Genomic DNA, 20,633 nt, shown 5'->3' on the forward strand with positions numbered 1-20,633 from the left:
CAGGATCTCCTGGTATACCCCCTCACTTGGCACTGCACTTGTGTTGTCCAGGTGGCATTTCTAATTTCCTACCAACACATTCATATTAAGGTTTCAGGTACCATGGGCATCTCAGAAGAGCTACAGATTTGATTCCGACCTGCAGAGGAAAAATGCCCAAAGCTGACACAACCACAGGCAAACAGCAACTAAAGAGACACCATGCATGGATAAAGGTCTAAATTAATCAGCCTCTTAACAAAGGGAGACAATAAAATATGATAGACCCACTCCCTGTGATTGGTCAAAATATAAAAAAGTACATTTGTATTTGACTGAAATATATTATGAAAGAATTTCATGACACATTTATGTTTCATCTTAGTTTAAAAATTTCAGGACATATAGGTCACAGCCCAAAATAAACAGTGAATTTTATTTTCTAAGTTCTGAAAAGAAATGTTTGTGTCTGTGTAACACCCAAGATTCAAAGGAGAGAAAAGTAGAGCGCATTAACTGTAGATTAAGTCTGCATAGATATTGCAGGTTACCCAGAGCAGCTCCACCATCTGCCAAGGGAGGTGGTAGAGTCACCAACCCTGGAAGCACTGAAAAGCCACGTAAATGAGGTACTTCAGGACACCCTCTAGTAGGCATGGTGATATAGATAAATATATTTTATTTATTTTACTGGAGTTGGGGGGTATGTTGACCATTGGACACAGTGATTTTACAGGATCTTTTCCAACCCTATAATTTCTGTGACTCTGAGCTCAAGCTGGCACTGCCCTGGTACAAAAGTAGCTCAGGATCCCCTAACCACTCATGGTATCTTCAGCAGGAAACATCAAACCCATAGACAAAATGTCCATAAACGGATACTGAAGGGAAGAGGCAGGGGCATAGCTTCTAATGTTCTTGGTCCAACAATTGTAGATGTTAGGAGGGTATAGGAGAGGTGAACTGTAGCAGGCAACTAAGCCTGAATGTTGTCAAACAAAACAGCATGTGCTGCAGAGACAAAGAGGCCTGACACTTGCCTAGACAGAACTTTCATCTGCACCCGTGAGCTATTCCTCATATTCTTATACTTTAGGCTAAGGTGGATGTGTATCTGAAAATTTGCAAGTGTTGGTAGGTCATTTTCACTTAGTTAGGGCACATAACCAAGCTCTCAAAAATCTTGGCTGACAATAAAATCTTATTAACAGGTATAAACAACCTTTTCAAGATGACTGCCCTATTTCACAGCTTACTTCGAGAGCACATCTAATTTCTTAAAAAAAAAAAATCATTAAGGACATGAAACATATGGTTTGTAACTCAGGAGATGGCACACATTCAAAGCATAATGAAAACACAGGTTAAATAATCATACATTATCTTAAAAGCTGTTCTTATGGTCCTGTTTCATGCGAATTTTGAGGGAGTACTAATAACTATGAAATGCATTCCTCTATCCTGTTTTTCAGTATAAATATTGGTAGTTGCTAAAAAGAAGCATTGTAATCATACTCATGTCTAACATGTAACAAGATGTTCTCCAAACAAGACATGCTTTTAAAATAAAGATATGTGAAATTATTAGGAAAGAGAATCAAACATCACTGTGTCCCTGCACAGACCAGTGGCATTGCCCATCTGGAAACGTGCACATTCCTTGCTCTCTCCCATCTCCCTGTTCTGCACTCTTAAAGAGAATGAAGAAAGGTATGAAGTTGGATGATCAAAGGTCTTCATTACAAACAAAACAAAACAAGTTTACCTAAGTGAGGGATCTTTAGCCTGAAAAAGAACAATGGAGAGGAGAGCAAAAGGAGTGGTTCGTTCAGTTTTTGAGCTTGTTTGTTTGAGGGGGTTTTGTTGTTTTGTTGGGGTTTTTTTGTTCTGTTTTGGTTTGGTTTTTTTTTTAATTTACTATTTTATATATATATAACATAAAACAAACACTCAAAGCCAAACTTATTGATCCAGAAAAGTTTTGATGTTGAAGGCTTTCCTGGGCTCAATAAGCACCTGGATAACACGCAGGAGAAAAGTCAACTGAAATCTAATAAAACAAAGTAATCTCCCCACACCCCTCATCGTTTAAGGCAAGGAAGTCCACAAGCTGCCTGCCAACAGTCTGTAAGCATGTAGTGACACTTCTCATTTTTTTGCTCAGAAAGAGGTTTTCAAGTAGGTCCTATAATTTGGCAGGGCCTTGAATGGTAAGGGCATAAATAAAAAGGGAAGAAGTCCAGCCAAAAAACCCTAAAAGGTACTCAAAGAGCCAGAAGAGTAGCTGTAGCCAGGTGCACGTTGTCATGGTTGCTCTTTCACTACAAAAAACATGATGAGCCTGGGGAGTCTGTGAATATCCAATGCCTGCTGTTAGGTTTTCCAACCCAAGTCCCCAGCTGGCCAAGGAACGAGCAGCAGGCACATGCTCACACACCCAGGTTTCAGGGCTTCTCCGGAATATGTCCTGTGGGATGAAAGAATGAAGCAACAAAGCAAGCAGAGTATCAATCTCCCAAGCTGTTTCCATGAGATCTGAGGACAAATCAGCTGGATGTCACACAATAAACCCCTCACAGGGGAATAAAGCAGTGCAGCTCACAGGACAGAGGATAAGAGAAACTTGCTGGGGGCAGGACTCAGTGGGTACTCTCTTCTTGCCAAAGGGGAGCCTTCACCTGAAAGGAACTGGGGAGAAGTGGGCCTGAGGGGGAAGGTGTGACAGATTGTTCCTCCCCATGTGATTGACGTGCCTGAGTTTTCCAATATCACTCTCCAAGTCATTCTCTGCCACCCCAGCAGAGCACTGTACATATTCAATGTGCTGTGCAGCAGGGGCTGTCTAACAAGCTGGTCCATGTTGGATACTGTTAAAAATGGTACAGAGAACTAACCAGGCATTTTGTCTAACCAGGTGCAGCCATTCTTCTACTCTTTCATGACCTTAATATTCAAAATGAATACCATAAGACAACTAACCATGGAATAAAGCAGCAACTTGCAGGCTCAGGGGGAAAATACACATCATCCATCTTTCATAAGAGATTATGATTTGAAAATTTCATTAGTTTTCTGAAACTGTTAGCTAAGATATTCAGTTTCATTACTACACAGAGACTTTTTATGCTATTAATCCAGATTAGTAATGAGTGTTCAGTTTAGAGATTGCCCAATTCTTTAGTTCTACCTGATGCAATAGAATAGCCTGATTCTTTCTGTCTTTGAAGCATAGTTCTGCCTTCTGAAAATCCTTCACTGCTTCCTCTACTACCTGCTCCCAGATCACTGTTCAATGTGACTTTATTGCCCTATCAGCCCATGCACAGATATTTCAAAAGGGAAAGTACTCAGAATTCCTCTAGAGCTCTTTACTCATTCCATTTTTTTTTAGTGATTTGATCACCTGCTGGCCCAGCCACGTGGACAAAAAAAGCAGGATCCTCATTCATCTTAAAGATACTCATCATTTTCACAGCTGATGATAACAGAAGAACAGGCAAGTCACAAGTCTTCTTGGGCAAGAAAAACAAAAGTATTTTCATGCATCACTTTCCACACCTTTTAGTTGTACAGGCTGTTTTCACCCTGATATTACTCTGAAGAAAATCCCAAACTTTTCCAACCTGTATGTTCAAAACCAGCACACTCTCATGCCTCAGGGTGCACTTGAGAACACAAGGCAGAAGGCACAAACTCAGCATTACTAATACTCCCATCTAGCGAGCAAGGAGACCCTTGGAAAACCTGATTTTGAGATGAACTTCATGGCTTCTGCTGCATGGCAGTTTAGATGAAACCTCCAAGAAAGGCCATGAAACCTTACACAGGAAACAGGCTGATAACTGCCATATTTAGTGGGATATTTAGCAACTGTTGATGTTCTTCTGAAAGCTGTGAGGTCTGCACAACAGGGTTCCTGGTATCTTTAAATGAACCAGTATTTTGCTCTTTTCTAGCCAGCCAGAAACACACCCAACTGGAAAGACACAATAATTGTCCATCTCTATCTTCCTTCCTGGAAAAAAGCACTTTTCCATGTTTACTGAATCTACTGCGATTCAACAGTGCAAGCCCACGGATTATTAACAAGATTGTCTTGTTCCCTCCAAAACACAGGATATTTTAAGGTTAATGATACAAAGGAAATAGTAATAATAAAATAATCCTTACTGTAAAGAAAGACTGAAATCTTAAGAGCACCTTCACACAGATGAATAAAATGAAACTAAGGAAATGATCCTGTTTGTATCAGAGCAGCACGCTGCCTCTTACGCAAGCTTTGCTGGGGATCAGGGTGGGGTGAGGAGGAAGTTGTAGGCTCTGTTTTAATTTGGAAACTTCTGTCCCTAGGCAAGGGACAAAAATCAATAAAGTGCTACCTCACAAGTTTACTTCTTAGTTTCCTTAGACAGCTAATTACACTTAATCTGACCACGAGTAGTTATTCTATAAAAAAAATGTCTGGGTACTATTACATTTGCAAGCAACATATATTTCTGTCAAGTGTGTCTAGGGCCAGTCGAAAAACACATGTAGCTGGAATGACTGAAGTTATGTAATTTTCCTTTTTTGTGTTATTTCCAAGAATAGCAGGAGGGGTGTTCTCTCAGTACCAGTGAGTGTGCAAACAAGCAAAATTTTTTTCCTCAGCAATACACCAAAAAATGAATGAACCTTTTAGACATACTCATTTTCTCATATTCTGAAAACTCAAAAAAGCAACATTTTCATTAAAAAAATAGATTTTAAAAAAATTAAAATCTCAAAATATCATCCAAAGCTTGCAGCAAGAAATGTTCTATCCTTTTTTCTTAAGAAACAAACAGAAACAAAGACGTTCAAGTAAATTTTTCCTTATAGTTTTCTTCACTTCTCAGGCTTTTCTAATGTTTTGAACTCTTCAGAATTATTTTTCCTGCCTTTTAAGTTTCTTTAATATGCATATAGCACAAAGTGAGGCCACCTACATGGAGAGTTCCTGGAGCTCAACTTCATTTGAGCAATTTCAAGTAAAGGTAAGTGTGAATCTGAGCCCACAGATCCCAGTCTTGGTGTTTATGAACTTCATGAACAAAAAACAAGTTCACAACACTGCCCATTTGGGCTCACTCTGGGTCACAGGTGGCTCAGAGAAAGGAACTTGCCCAGGCTGCCCAAGTACTGCTCCCTCAGCAAGAATACAGCCAGACTGGCACTCCAGTTGGCAGAGCAAGAATGCAGATCCCACAATCTGCAAACAGCACACCTCAAACACCAGCTTTACACTATGTGATTGTGTGTATTGATTCCATACTTGCAGGATACTGGGATCAGACACCTCTTTGGAACGGATGAACAGCCCTTACTTGAATCACAATTACAATACAGCCCTGCTAAAGTTTACATTGGACCTGGATGTAATAAATACCTCGACCTCTAAAATTGTTGCTCTTTGTCTCTCTAATGAGACTGTTCCTTGAGTAAACTGCAGAGGTTACTTACCAGCTAGATCTCTCTCAGAAAATTCGAAACAAAAACATCCATGAAAGAAACACATTAAAAAAAAAACCTAAACTTTTTTTGTCTACGCAAACATGAGCAGATAGCAACTAAATGCATGAAGTTTCACTTAACCAGTTTTTCTCTTGGCTTTAAACACTGTGACTGATGCAACAAGTAAATCTGGACAGCTGGAGCAGCCTGCCACAAATACATTCTGTCTGCTGAATTCTGCAGTCAAGGAAATTTAAAAGGACAGTTAGAGTAGTTTTGCTTCTTCTGAATGATCTCTACTAGAACAGAATAGGCTATTTCCATTGGAAGACACCTAAAGCAATCAATCATCCAGTCCAACTGTCTGATCACTTCAGGGCTGACCAAAAGTTAAAGTGAATTACTACAGGTATCGTCCAGATGCCACTGACAGGCTTGGGGCATCAACCACCTTTCTAGGAAACCTGTTCCAGTGTTTGACAACCCTCTCAGTAAAGAAATTCTTCCTATTGTCTAATATAAACGTCCTCTGGAGCAGCTCTAAACCAGTTCCACATGTCCTGTCACAGGATCCCAGGGGGAACAGATCAGCATCCCTTTCTCCATGTCCACTCCTCAGGGACCTATAAGAGAGCAAGGAGGTTTCCACTCAGTCTTTTTTTCTCTAAACTGTGCAAAGTCAAACTCCTCAGCCACTCCTCAAAGGACATGTCTTCTAGCCCTTTCAGCAGCTTTGTTGCCCTCCTCTGGATGCATTCAAGGACTTTCACATCCTTCTTGAATTGTGGTGCCCAGAACTGTAGACAGCACTCAAAGTGAGACTACACTAATGCTAAATACATTGGAATAGTGGGATCTGTATTGTTTCTAACAATCTCTACAAATCCTGGAAATTTTCACATGAGCTTGTGGGGGTGTTCAGGGTTTGCTACACATCTTCTTTGGGAAAAAAAATGAAAAAATGTTGTCTGTTGTCAGAATATATCCCTTCCGTTTTATTCCTCTCTTATCTCTCTCTCTTTCTTCAGAGCGCAATTCTTTAGAATAAAGTCAAAGAAATAAACTCTTTGATAGCACAGAAGATTTTGCTGTAGATGATACCAGATTCCTGAAATTGTTTATTTCACAGAACTGCCACAGGGAGGCAGGAATAACACCAGGGATGCCACATCTGTGGAATGAAACACTTGTGTCCCCTGCTCCCCTGCAGCTTTCTGGTAACTTCCAAGAATTGTCCAATTTTTGCCAGTATTTTCGCTTGTCCAGAATAAAAGGTCCTGCTCTATTCAATGAGGTAAAGGATGCAAAACAACTTCAACATTTCTAAAGCTGCATCTGCAAGGTCAGATTATTTGAAAATTGTCACTGAACAGCTGAAGCCACTATGTGAACAGTATGGAGTCCAACAGGGTTTCAAGGTGTTAGATAATTAATGGAACCATATAATCATTAAGGTTGTAAAAGATGTCTAAGATCAATAATTCCAACTGTCAACCCAACACCACCAGCCAGCTTAAGCATGTCCTCAAGTGCTGTGTCCACATGTTTTTTGAACACTTCCAGGGATGGTGATTCCACCACTTCCCTGGGCATAACTGTTCCAATGTCTGATCACTCTTTCCATAAAGAATTTTTTCCTAATACACAATCTCAACTTCTCCTAGTGCAACTTGAGCTCATTTCCTCTAGTCCTACCACTGGTTATGTGGTAGAAGACACCATCTTCCACTTCATTACAACCTCCTGTCAGTGTCAGCCACTCCTTGTAACATGAGCTCCAGACCTTTCACCAGCTTCACTGCTCTTCTCCAGCCACACTACAGCACCTGATGTTTTTGTAATGAGGGGTCCAAAACTAGACACAGAACTCAAGGTGTGGCCTGACCAGTGCTGAGTACAGAGGCACAATCACATTCCTTCTTCTGGTGGCCACACTGTTTCTGATGCAGGCCAGGATGCTGTTGGCCTCCTTGGCCACCAGGACACACTGCTGGCTCATGTGCAGCCATATGTCAACCAACACTCCCCAGGACCTTCTCTGCTTCCAGCCATTCTTCCTTGAGCCTGTAGCATTGCCTGGGGTTGTTGTGACCAAAATGCAGGACCCAACAGTTCATCTGGTTGAATCTCTTACAGCTGACCCTGGTCCACAGATCCAGCTAGGCCAGGTACCTCTGTAGAGACATCCTACCCTCATGCAAATCAGCACTACTGCCCAACCTAGTATCATCCACAAACTTACTAAGGGTGCACTCAATTCCTTCACCCAGATAAAGATATCAAATAAAACTGGTTCCAAAGCTGAGCTTTGGGGAACTCTACTGGTCACCAGCCACTCATTGGATTTAACCGCATTCACCAAAGCTCTCTGGGCTCAGCTGTCCAGACAGTTTTCTACCCAACAACGAGTACACCACTATAAGCCACGACCTGCCAGCTTCTCTACAAGAACACATTGGGGAACACTTTCCTGAAGTCCAGGAAGACAACATCCACAGCCTTTCCTTCATCCACTAGGTGGATTACCTGGTCATAGAAGATCAGGCTGGTTAAGCAGGAACTGCCTTTCATAAACCCATGCTGGCTGAGCCTGATCCCTCACTCAACATGAACTGCTCCATAATCTCCCCCAGTACAGAGGTCAGGCTGACAGGCATGTAGTTCCCTGGATCCGCTTTCCAGACCTTGCAGATGGACATCACACTGGCAAGCCTCCAGCCATCTGGGCCCTTCCCTGTTAACCAGCACTGTTGATAAATGATGAAGAGAGGCTTGGCAAGCTCCTCTGCAAACTCTCTCAGTACTGCCTAGTAGATCCCATTTGTCCCCATAGACTTCTGAATGTCCAGGTGGCACAGCAGGTCATTAATAGACCCCTGGATTATGGTGGGTTTATTTTGCTCTCCATCCCTGTCTTCCAGCTCAGGAGGCTGAATACCCTGAGGATTACTGGTTGGACTACTAAAGACTGAGGAGAGGAAGGTATTAAGTACCTCAGCCTTTTCCTCATCCTTGGTGATAATGTTCCCCCCCTGTATCCAATAAAGGATGGAGATTTTCCTAGGCTCTCTTTGTTTTTCATGTATTTGTTAAAACATTTTTGTTGTCTCATACAACCAAGATATACTCTTGCCGGGCTCTTGCTTTTCTATTTTTTTTTTCTGCATGAGCTAGTGAGACTCCTGCACTTGTCCTGAGACGCCTGTCCCTTTTTCCAAAGGTGGTAAACCATTTTTTTTTTTTTTTCCCTGAGTTCCATAATGAGCTCCCAGCTCAGCCATACTGGTTGCCTTTCCTGTCAGTTTGCCTTCAAGCAGATGGGGACAGCCTGCTTCTGCACCTTTAAGACTTCCTTCTTGAACGATGTCCAGCCTTTCTGGACCCCTCTGCCCTTCAGGACTGTCTCCTAATGGACTCTCTCAACCAGTGTCTTGAACAGCCCACAGTCTGCCTTCTGGAAGTCCACAGTACTGGTTTTGCTGGCCCCTCTCCTTACTTCTCCAAGACCTGAGAACTCATTCATTTCACAATCACCAAGCCCAACCACCACATCTCTCACCAGTCCTTCTCAGTCTGTGAATATCAGGTCTAGGAAGGAACTTCCCTTACCAGCTGTGTCAGCAAGTTCCACACACTTCCTAGACTGCTTCCTCTCTGCTGTGTTATATTTCCAGCAGACCTTGGTAAATTGAAGCCTCCCACTGGAACAAGGCCTAGTGATTTTGAGACTTCTGCCAGCCACGTGCAGAATGCTTCATCTGCTTCTTCCTCCGGGTTGGGTGGTCTATAACAGACTCCCAACAGGATCTCTGCCTTGTTGGACTTCCCCCTCAACCTGACCCATAAGCACTCAATCTTATCATCACAATCATTGAGCTCTGTGCAATCAAAACACTCCCCAATATATACAGAGCCACCTTACTGTTTCATGTTCCTTGTCTACCCCTTCTGAAGAGCTTACAGCCAGAATTCACCCATACTCAAAGACTACAATATAGCCAAAATATACCGAGTACTACTACTTTTTTCCCCTCAGTTATGAGAGGGTGTTTTTCCTGTGTCTTCTACTCCTCCCTCAAAAGAACACCATTTCTCTAGGTTACTTTGATGAATAGGAGCATCTTACATTCTTTCACTCCACTGGCAACTGCAGTTTCCAAATATTTGTAAGGAGTTAATAGCCATCTTACACGAGTCAGGAAATGTCAAAAAACAAATTACTATAGAGCTAGAGGGACTGATTTACAATGGAAGAGTAAGAAGAATAAATTACTTACAGTTTAGCTATGTCCTAACTAAATTCTGAAATTCAGCAAGGAGAGGAAAAATACACATAAATATTAAGCCATCAGAAAAACTGGTGACAGATAAAACAAGAAAAACAAGTTGACAAATTCATATGCAATAGGAATTCAACAAACAGCCCCTCATGGTCCCCTTAAGCTATCAATGTTTCAAGTGAAAATTGTTGTAATTTATGCAGCCATTAGTGCCTTTGAAGGAGATATACATGTAGAATCATAGAATACGCCAAGTTGGAAGGAACCCAACTGGATCATCAAGTCCAATTCCTGTCCCTGTTCAGAGCACACTCACGATCACATCACATGCCTAAGAGCATCATCTAAAGGCTTCCTGAACTCAAGCAGGCTTGGTGCTGTGACCCTGGGGAGCCTCAACCACACTCTGGGTGAAAAACCTTTTCCTATTACCTAACCTAAGCCTCCTCTGAATCAACTTCCTACCATCTCCCCAAGTCCAGCCTTTGGTTACTGGAGTGAAGAAACTTGTGCCCGTGCCACCTCTTCCCCTCTTGAGGAAGCCACATACTGCTATGAGGTCACCCCTCAGCCTCCTTTTCTCCAGACTGAATAATCCAAGTAACCTCAGCTGCTCCTCATAAGTCATTCTTTACAGACCCTTCATGGAAGGGAACTTGGTATTATATGTCACTCATGTTAAAAGCAAGGTGGATATAGGAGGAAAAAAAAAAAAAATTATCAGTGTTTATAATAGATAATGAAAACAATTATACCTATCCTACTCACGAAACAAAATTCAACACCCTTCAGAAAAAAACTTAAGACTTTGAAAGAGATTACATCTTCCAAATAACAATCTTGCCTGGAGTTTATTATAATTAATTTTTTATATTAAGCAAGGATATTAAACTTGATAGGATACCAGACTGGCTTCAATTGGATTCTCTTTGTTCCAAGCATTTTATTCTAATGAATCACTGACCACATTCAAAAAAGCAGCAGCTAAACATGAGGTTCTAGACAGACTTCTTATCCTGAATGCAGTGTATCAATAGTAGAGGATAACTGCCATCACTCTCAGCTACAACACCCTGAAGAACAAGTCCTGGGTTGTTTTTACTAAAATAAGCAGACACACACCCTTGAAGAACATGCAAGAGTATAAATACACACCGATCTTAAGTGAGCGTAAAAACAATATTTTTGATGGGATGTTCCTGCAAACCACCAAACACTGCATTTAAAAGTGATCCCTAAAGCTTTTTTAGAGCTTCAGAAGTACAGTTATTTGTCAGCAGCAATCCTGTGAATTCCCCGACGGACACCCAAATGTGCTTACACAAGATATCCAGGAATGCACATACATACGTTGAGAGCTAGAAAGTGCCATGAGCTCAAAGAATTTAGTATTTTACTCTATTCACACAAATGGCTAGGACAAGGTTTCATAATTAAGTTTGCAGAAGTGTTGCTTAGTCTTCATAATAGGTCCTATTGTAGTACTCATTTTTAACCCACTGAACCATCCTCCTAAAAAAAAGACCACATCTTTGCATGTGTGTGTATTTGAAAAAAGAGAGTGGTTACACACACATGAAAAGGAAATTTGCAGCAGACAAAATAGCAACAGCAGAAGAAATAACATCCTCCCTACCCACTCAGTTTAGCCCTGCTGCAGTACTGGAAGTGAGGTTTATGCTTGTTTTCAGAGTGGAAAACCCAGCTTTATCTCTCTCACCAGTGCATGAAGCATCACAGCACATCAAAGCACACTTCATAAACTTAGAGGTGGACATAAAACTGATAGCTTTGAGATTACACCATGAAGATATGGTGGTAGAATAAAAGACCAGAAATTGACACATTGCTTTTCCTTCCATATGAACTGCATTTAAATTCCATTAGCCATCAACTAGCAGCATTTTATGATTAGGTCAGATTTAAAATTTTGAAATAATAATAAAAAGGTATCCCTCAGCTGAGGTAGCTGAGAGATAAATGGAGCTTAAGTAAGCACACCAATTTTCATCGTAAAAAGCAAGTCATGGAATCACAGCACAAAGACTGCTGTACTTTAATTAATATGTATTTGCATAATAATAAATTTGTATTAATACATATTAATATATTAAATATGAATATAGACAGCACTAGTTATTCCCATTCTAATACAAAACTAAGAATCGTTACATAAATATAGTCTTAAACCTCTTAAAACCACATAGGACAACTGCCCAAAATTTCTTTTATGTAGTCACACAATCCTGGAGGTTTGACTACGCAATAAAATGAAGGTGCAGTTACAGTACACCCTCCCAGCTGTGTGGCTTCATTCCAGGTATGGTTACCACACCACTGTTACCACTATTGTTACCATAATAACCTACTCCTGCTATTGTTACCCTAATACCACTAATAGCCTGCATACATGTTACTGTCATACTTTCATTTCAATAACACAAGTTCAAAATTCATGCCTAGAATGCCTGTGCAATCTCTCCTGTTAATGTTGAAACCTTCAGCAAACAAACAATAAGGAATTTATTTATTTTAAATACTTAGCCCTCCCATGGTAGACAGTCTATACTCATCACATCTCCCCAAACACAAAACTATGCAAGTCAGAGACTACAAGCGTTATAACAAGTTATTAAAATATTCAGAGACACTACAAGAAGCTAAAGTCTCAAGTCACAAGTGTCACACAACTGCTCACGCTCTCCTTGCTGCAGCTGCTGAGAGCATCCCTGTTGGGCAGAGGGACAGAGTGGCACTGGGTCTCTGCCGAACTGCAGGTACCCTGGGGGCAGAAGAGCTGATTCTTCCAGTCCCACCTTAAGCAGAGAGGGAACTGAAACACCAGGCTGTCTTCCCTAGCAGGCCACCCAGATGGAGAAGGGGAGCCAGGGCCACCCAGCCTCCTTGCTCTGCTGGAGAGAGGTGGGTGCAGCTGTCAGGGGGTCTCTTCAGCAGGGCCCCCCCTTGTGCTGCAGGAAATCCAAACCAGGCAATTTACAGGCAGGATTCATTCCCACTGAGCAGACAGTTCAGCTGAGAAGTATTAATCTAGGCCCTGTTAGCTTGTTAAATAATGAACTTTAGCCTTAGGCTGAAAAAAAAAAAAAAAAAAAAAAAAAAGGGGGGGGGGAAGAAAAGGGGGAGGCAGTGTTGCACAAGCTTATTAGTGCCCACTTGCTGCAGAACATGCTCTTGCAAGAGCTTTGTGTGAAGAACTACTATTTATATCTGTAATGCTTCTAAGTTGCTGCAAATCTCTAGGACAAGATTAATACTTAACACTTACTCACCTGCAAAAAAGCACAATACCTTTATTTTCTGTCCACCTCTTCCTCCTATATTGGAGGACCCTGAACTTCATCCATGCTTAAAAAAAATGTTTCTGAAGTCACAGTTCTTAATATAGGAGTAAAGACAAGGAAATAAATTGTGTAAAGGGTTAACCCAAAAGACTATGAGACCTGCACTTAAGCATCAGTTAAAGCATGCAGCAGTATGGCATATGAATGGAAAAATAACACAGTAAGCATAAGATCTATGAACACAAAGTCAAGTGATAATACATTTTTCATTAAAGAAAGGTCAAGCAAATGACTTTTTACTAACAATGTAATCATATTTTTCTTGAAACAACACTGTTTATTTACTTAATCATCTCACAACTACTTCAGACATTCATTTCAACATTCTCCCATCACAGGAACAAATTTGCACAGTACTTTCTCAAACAGTTCCAGCAAAAGCAAGGAACTCACAACTAAAGGCTTCTAACATGACTAAGTCTGCTGGGATCTGAAGTCACCCTCTCTCTACTACTCAAGTCACAGAAAGATTTTTCTGTTAATGTAATCGCTTACCACATGCTATCCCACTCACCTCCCAGTCTCTTGACCTTTCTTCCTTTGATTTGCTGACAGTTCCCCTTTTTCCAGGGAGCACTTGCACTTCTACACTATGTAGTCTAGTAGCAGCTCCCAAAGACACTGAAGCTTCTTCAAGAAAGAGTGACTGTCCACAGCACGTGCATGGGAACACATGGCATCACTCAGAATGGTGCATCTTCACTGCCAGCTGTTCTACCCCAACAGTTTAAGTGTAAAAAATACGCAATATGCTCCTGTTTTGAATACTAACTTTTCAGCATAAGCTATTTGGAAGCGATTCAAACAATTCTGAAAAATTCACCCATTTCCCCTAGTAAATAACTGATTTACAGTCCCAGGCAGGAAAGAGTTGAGAGATTTTTAGCCTACTAAATTCTGCAATTATTTTTTTTAAAGCAGTCTAAGTGGCAAAAGCAACCAGCTGAATTGATTTTGTGTTCCCATTTTTAAATACTTAAGTCTGAAAAATTCTTGATAAGCATTCAAGCAACAGGATCCCTAATAACATATTAGGATTCAGAACAATACAATGTAAGCATTAGGCTGTAATTAAAATATTTTAAGGAGAGAGAGTATAATACACTCAATAACCTCCTCTATGCAGAATATTATTTGAAAAGCATTAAAATCTGTGAATATGGTCTAGAACAGCTTGAAATAAGTACAGCTAATATACACTATCAAAACTTGACCTCTCCCGCAGTTACAGTAACATCTCCCCCTAACTCCTAATCAGTAAAACAAACAGCCTTGGGGAAAAAAACAAAAAACCACACCACCCAAACACAAAAAACCCTACCACAACAAAACAAACAGACTATCAGCTTAATTTTTAATCCACATGCTTCCCTCCCTATGCTGAAATAAATAGTGAATGAACGAGGTCATGAATGTTTTTGATAAGTATGTCAGAAATCCTTAAACCAACAAGAGGAGTTGTTACAAAGACACGAAAGGTCTTCCTCATAATGCCACGTTCTTACACAACCACACACTATGCATCGTTTTTATTCATCGGCATACCGGCAACTGCAAAACCTCAAGTACCAAAGGTACTTGAATTCTACGTTACGAAACTTAGGATGCAAGCAGAACTTAACTCAGAATTTTAAGTATTTGTGACTGGAATTTGAGAATTTAAGCCCAACCTTCACGGTGCTCCTGGGCAGAATGAAAATTTTCTGAATGCAGCGTCACCTTACACCGCCCGTCAACTCTGTCACGCAGCAGCAACTCATCCAAAGCGTCAATTATTCCAAGAGACTTTTCAACAAATAGAAAGTCTCGGGTTCTTTTGCAAGTCCCCCCACGCCTCCCTCGCCGCTCCGTTCTTGAGCACAGCTGCTCCCAGCCCTCCCTCCCGGACTCCCCGGCCCGGCCCTGCCCGCTGCAGGACCCCGCAGCTTCGCCCGCACCGAGGCAGCCCCGAGTTACAGCCACGACCCCCTCGCTCCATAGCCCGGGATGGGCAGAAACCTGCCGGTCGCTGGCCTGTCCCAGATACGCTACAAACGGCGGGTCCGGGACCGTCCCCCGCCGGGCAGCCCCACTACCGCGGCAGGAGCCGAACCCCTGGGCTGCCTCTGCCCATCAGGTGTTTTGCGTTCCTTTGTCAATACAGTTCTTTCCCGTGCAACCTTCCTTCCGTCAACCCTGCAACCCTAGACAGAATTTTTTTTACGTTTTTTGGGGGGGGGCTTCTCCTTAAACAAATCTTTCCTCCAGTTTTAAAGAACACCACCTCCACCCATCCCGTCCTTAGAAAGGCTTCTCCCAAGTATTCTCCTCGGTCGGATTTTCAAGCGGCCCGTTCAAACGGGCTCGGAGCCACATGCCTAAATGAGTGCGCTGGCATCTGCAGGGGGAGCACGGGCTTACCTTTGCCTCCCCCGCCTCGGGCTCCTCCTCGTAGTACCCCTGGCCGGACTCGTAGGCGGCGGCGGCGGCCGGCTGCCGGGGTCCCAGGAGCACGGCGCCAGCAGCGAGGCAGCACCCCAGGGAGAGCACCTCCAGCAAGTGCATGGTGCAAAGATGGCAGGGCGGGCGCGGAGCGGGACCGCGGGGCAGTTAGAGGAATGCAGGCGAAATTATGAGGCTCCTTCTCTTCCTCTCCCCCCTCCCTCCCCTTGCAATATCCAAGGCAGTAAAATCCGTGGGATGCAGAAGATGCGGTAGCTGCAGTTCCTAGACGCCTGCAGGGGAGTTCCCAACTTTCCCAGCCTCTGTGCAAATTCTCACCGAAGTTATCCGGAGTTTGCCAGGTAAAAAACCCACCAGGAAACCGGACATCCGAGGTTGCGCTCACTCAGGAGCAGGGGAGGTGGAAAGTGCAGAGAGAAGGAGGAGGAGGAGAGAAAGGAAGGAGAGAAAGCGAGCGAGGGGGGGGAGAGCAAGCGAGGGAAAGCGGGACTGATCGGCCGCTCGCACCCGGCAAATTTCCCTGCGCCTTCCCGCTCGAGCCGGGCCGACGAGTTGGGCTCCGCTCCGCCCGCCGCTGAGGTCTCTCCGAACGCCCGTCAGCGGCAGCGCGGCCGGGGGGTGCGCGGCGCCTGGGGCTGCGCATGGCGAAAGCGCCCTCTGCCTGTGCCTCCGCGCGGCGGGAGGGACCTTCCTCCCCCACCTCCTCCTCCTCCTCCTCCCATTGCTGCCGCCGCTGGCGCTGCGCAGCCCTCCGGGGAGCCGATCAGTCGCCCCGCGGGGAAAAGGCCGCCCGAGTCACTTGGCGTGGCGGCGGTGCCGGGAAGGGGAGGCGAGCAGGCCCGAGCCTCCCGTGCATGTCCTAAAGGGGCACAACAGAGTTGGGCTTGTCCCGCCCCGAGTATTGGCTCCGCGAAAATAAAGGTCCCAGCCCCAAGGTGAAAGCAAAGTTCCCGGCTTGTTTCGTTCTCCTCTGGCTGCAGTTGGGTAAAATACACCCAAAGAAAACACGCAAGAGGGCTTCTGTTAATCCTAATCAGTTACCTGTTGAGCAGCGTTGGCAGCTTGAGTATAGCAGGTTTTTTCTTATCCAGAGAGAAAATGGCTTTGCCATGTTAGAGTAACACAAAGAATACCATACTTAGTGGTAGCCTTCCTGTTAATGACATCTCAAAGCCATCTTTGAGACGAAGTTAGTTCCCATTCAGAAACATAAATAAAATGCAACGTAGGTAGTGTTCCAGTAACACCATGATTAAAAGAAGAAACCAAAACAAACAAACAAAAAAACCACAAACAATACAAACAGATTGCATATTGCTAACTAACACACTACAGCCTGCTCAAATCTCCGCTGGGCAAAAAGTTGTATTCCCTGTACTATTATTTTTGCTTGACGTGAACAGCATTATTGACCACTGTTTAAATATTCAGAAAGCTTTTCAAATTGTTCTGTATCACTTTTAGACATCTTTGGGTAACGAGATTATACGTGAACAAACAGTGGGGCAGATCCCGTGGCTGGAGGCTGGTAGTCTGCTCATGTTACACTGCTCTTACGCTTCGGGAATCCCACTATACGACTATTCAGGGAATGACAGTCTCGGGGTTGTGGATAAAGGTGTCTCTAGCAGGCCTTTAGGCACCTCCTGTTTCTTCTGATTTATTTCTTATAATTTTCAAGATGGAATTTCAGCTTGTTGCTACAGAAATAAATTATTTTGATCCCAGGAAGCAACCACTTCATTTGCAGACAGAATGAATTCTAAATTTTAAATGGAGCTATATTTTAAATGTTTTAATACTTCCTAGGAAGTTGTTAAAGCACTAACAGTTTTATAATACATTCGTAGCACAGTAAAGCAATGAAGCAAAGACAGTAGCAGGAGCAGAACAGCTATGAAGATAAAAAGCAGTGTACATAAATTAAGAAGCCACTGAATTCTTCAGTGGATTCTTACAGCTTTGTGGATCACAGCATAGGATTAAAGCCTAAATAGCATGGTATAGAATGCAAACCCCATCTAAACGGGAATGCAGCATTACTGGTTTGAGTTTAAACATGAAATCTCTCAGAAAAATCACAGACAGGTGCAGAAAGCAAGTTATTTTACAGCATGTTAATGAAACCCACCTGAAAATCATTCACAGATAATATTATTTCAATAACTGAGTGCCACGCAAGGAGTGCCTCTCAGTAACTAAATCACAATACGGGATGGAACATACTGATCCTGCTGTGCCATCATAATATCAGCTAGCTTCATTATTTATTTCATCAGGTCCTCAGCACTCTCATTTTTTCCCTTCCCCCACTCCAATTCATAGAACATCCATCAAGGGATCAAAGGCTTTTATGCAAGAGAGTTCTGTGTAGCAAGTTTGAAGTGTCATAACTGAAAGCTGGTAATCACAGTCCTAGTGCCTAAAGTCACAGTCTAATAATAAGGTTTTAAAAATAACGTGGTTGAAGTCTATGATACTTAGTATCCTCTATCTACAAACAAGTAAATATTCTATTGGATCTGGGTGACTTGAAGATGTTCCTCAATTCAGGTTGTATTTCTTTCCATTCCATACAATATGGCTAATTCAAAGATTTATTGATTTAAAACTCTTCTCTCATTTTCTCACCACTTAGTGATTACTATTTCTCCTTTTGTCTTAAAATTAAGCAGATATTGGCCTACAAGACAATGAATTTAAACTTCTAAGTGGCACTGCATACACTGGCAGTGAACTGACCTTACAAACACAAATAATTAAGAAACACACCGGTGTAGAGCTACAGATATAGGTCTTATCCTGTTATGTTTCAATGGCAACAGTAGCGAATATTGACACAGGAAATGCTTCATGTCAGCTGTAAGATTCCTTCAAATTCATTAACTTCATCTTGGTTTAAAATTACATTAAAAAATCCAGATCCCTTTTTGCTGCTCAAGTTGGTTAATGTACACCTGTCAAGCACATCCCCCTCCTTTGCCTAGATAAACCTGTTAAGTTCCTCTCCAAACATTCTGCTTCTGAAACTTGGATGTATTTCAATACTTTTTGCCTATCTCTATGCACGTCTTTGCACAGAATGTAGTTTCCATATATGTTACATTTATACTTTTGTGTTTGATTCAAACCAAACATTCTTTGCATTATCATCTTAAATAGACATCCAGTGACATACCCAATAATTAAAATGACAGCATGGTTTGCTTTTGTTTCAACACCATCTTCCTCATGAGTTTCAGTGGAATTTATAGTCAACGTATAGCTCAAAGATAGAAAAAAATTGCACTCAGAAAAATGGAAGTTTCATTCTGGAGTAATTCCAAAAGATGAAGGCACTACAGTAAGCTTCAGTCCTTAGTTCCTCTACACATAGGACTCCCCGGTATTTCCTCTAATGTTTAAAAGCATGGGGGAAAAACATTTGGGTATTGGATCAGTGTCTTAAATATCAAAACCCTTTTTAAATACTGTAAATGAGCCTGATATGTATAGGGAAAAAGGAGAAAGCAAAAAGGCATTTCAGGATCAATGCCAAACCACTAGAACAGCTGCTCACTAAAGCATTTTCTGCTAATTACATCTTTCAATCCCAAGTTTTATTTCATTTCTTATCATATTGCTTATCCACTTTGAGTAACCAGTTCTACAAAGGAGAACACTTAACCACTAAAAAGGTGATACAGTGGGTTTCAGGGTGTAGACTACTTCCCTCCTTGAACTTCCTCTATATATGAAACCTACATGATTCAATGGAAACATTTAGGAATACCACAGTTTTACTTCCTGCTTACATAATAGCCTCCCCACAAGCAGTTTTACAAACATCTGGTTTTGTACAGGCTCTCATTCAGTATTTTCTTATGTGATCCTAGAAAAGGATCTCAGAGGGGCGGTTTGATAATCATCAAAAGTAAATGAAATCTTTTCCTTGATTTTTATCATGCATCATCATGGTAAAACATAACTCAGAGGAAACAGTTCTGTGCCAAACCTCCAGCTAGGGATCATGAAATATAGCTTTATCTGTTAATTTTCTCTAAAAAGTAAGGTAACTTCAGTTCAATGAGAAAGACATCACCAATGAAAAAAAATTTTTTTGCAACATTTGACCTAGCAACATGCACTTTTTTGTTATCTAGAATTCTCTCTTTTGCTTGATGTGAAAGTTCTTGAAAATTAATGAACAAGACAAGAATCCTTAGTCTTCACATCACTGACACTGGTTGATACTCAGGGACTGAAGTATTATTAGAATTTCCTTGTGTTCAATGATTCCCTTTCTAAACTCTTAAAATCATGACTGCCGGCATCTGGCTTGAGAATTTCTCTATGCTACAGACTGGATGACTGCAGTAACATAACACCCTTGCAACCCTTCCTATAAAAAGGGGTTACAATGGTGCAAAAATGGACAGCACAAGGCAACATCTGAAGAAAAGTGTTTGAATTACCCAAAGCAAATTACATATCTCCAAAGATGGCCTAAATTTAGAATGGAGAAAGCCCTAGTACATATTATATTAGGCTGTCTTACATTAGGATCTCTTTACCATAGTTTTTCTTCCCTCTTTAACAACCTGTAAAGAACGTAATCTCTCCATTGGCTGATGATGTTTGTGGTTATAATATCTGACTATAAACAATAAAACAATTGATTGCAACTTTTGTGCTGCCTCCTAACTGAAAGCTGTGTATAACTGAAGCCATGTCACTATGTAACAAATTTATATTCAATAAAAATTACTGCAATTTAACAGCATTTAAAGATAAAGAATGTATCCAGAATATTTTTTCCCCAATTAGTCTTATAAAATTTTGGACTGTGACAGAATAAAACAATTCTAAATCAATTCTATGCAACTGCTAAAACAATGGCAGAAATAATTATTTCTATACAGAGATGCAGTTTCCAGCAACTTTGTTCCTGCATACATCTTCTTCTCCCATACATATATATGCTGCATTTGCCCCCTTTTTCTTCAGTCCTTCACACTTCCATCCAGTATTTTTGCTCTTCTGGAAGTTAAGAATAGGCTAAACCCTTCAATTGCAAATTGCTGAAAGATTAAAACTTAAAAATTATCAAAAAGTATTG

The 20,633-nt window shown here is 41.7% G+C and overlaps 1 protein-coding gene across 2 annotated transcripts in view; it reads right to left on the reverse strand.

Annotated features, from left to right (window-relative positions):
• The window catches only part of VEGFC (vascular endothelial growth factor C), a 76,739-nt gene extending 60,617 nt beyond the window's left edge, over nt 1-16,122 (reverse strand). Inside the window, exon 1 of one of the 2 annotated variants that reach the window (XM_071743222.1) lies at nt 15,494-16,122. In XM_071743222.1, coding sequence (XP_071599323.1) covers nt 15,494-15,637 — 144 coding nt within the window. In that variant the 5' untranslated portion in view covers nt 15,638-16,122. The remainder of the gene's footprint in view (nt 1-15,493) is intronic. The other variant, XM_071743223.1, reaches the window with a different exon arrangement.
• Nucleotides 16,123-20,633: the final 4,511 nt, after the last annotated feature.

The sequence above is a fragment of the Heliangelus exortis genome, chromosome 4, assembly GCF_036169615.1.
Source record: "Heliangelus exortis chromosome 4, bHelExo1.hap1, whole genome shotgun sequence".
Classification (NCBI taxonomy): Eukaryota; Metazoa; Chordata; class Aves; order Apodiformes; family Trochilidae; genus Heliangelus; species Heliangelus exortis.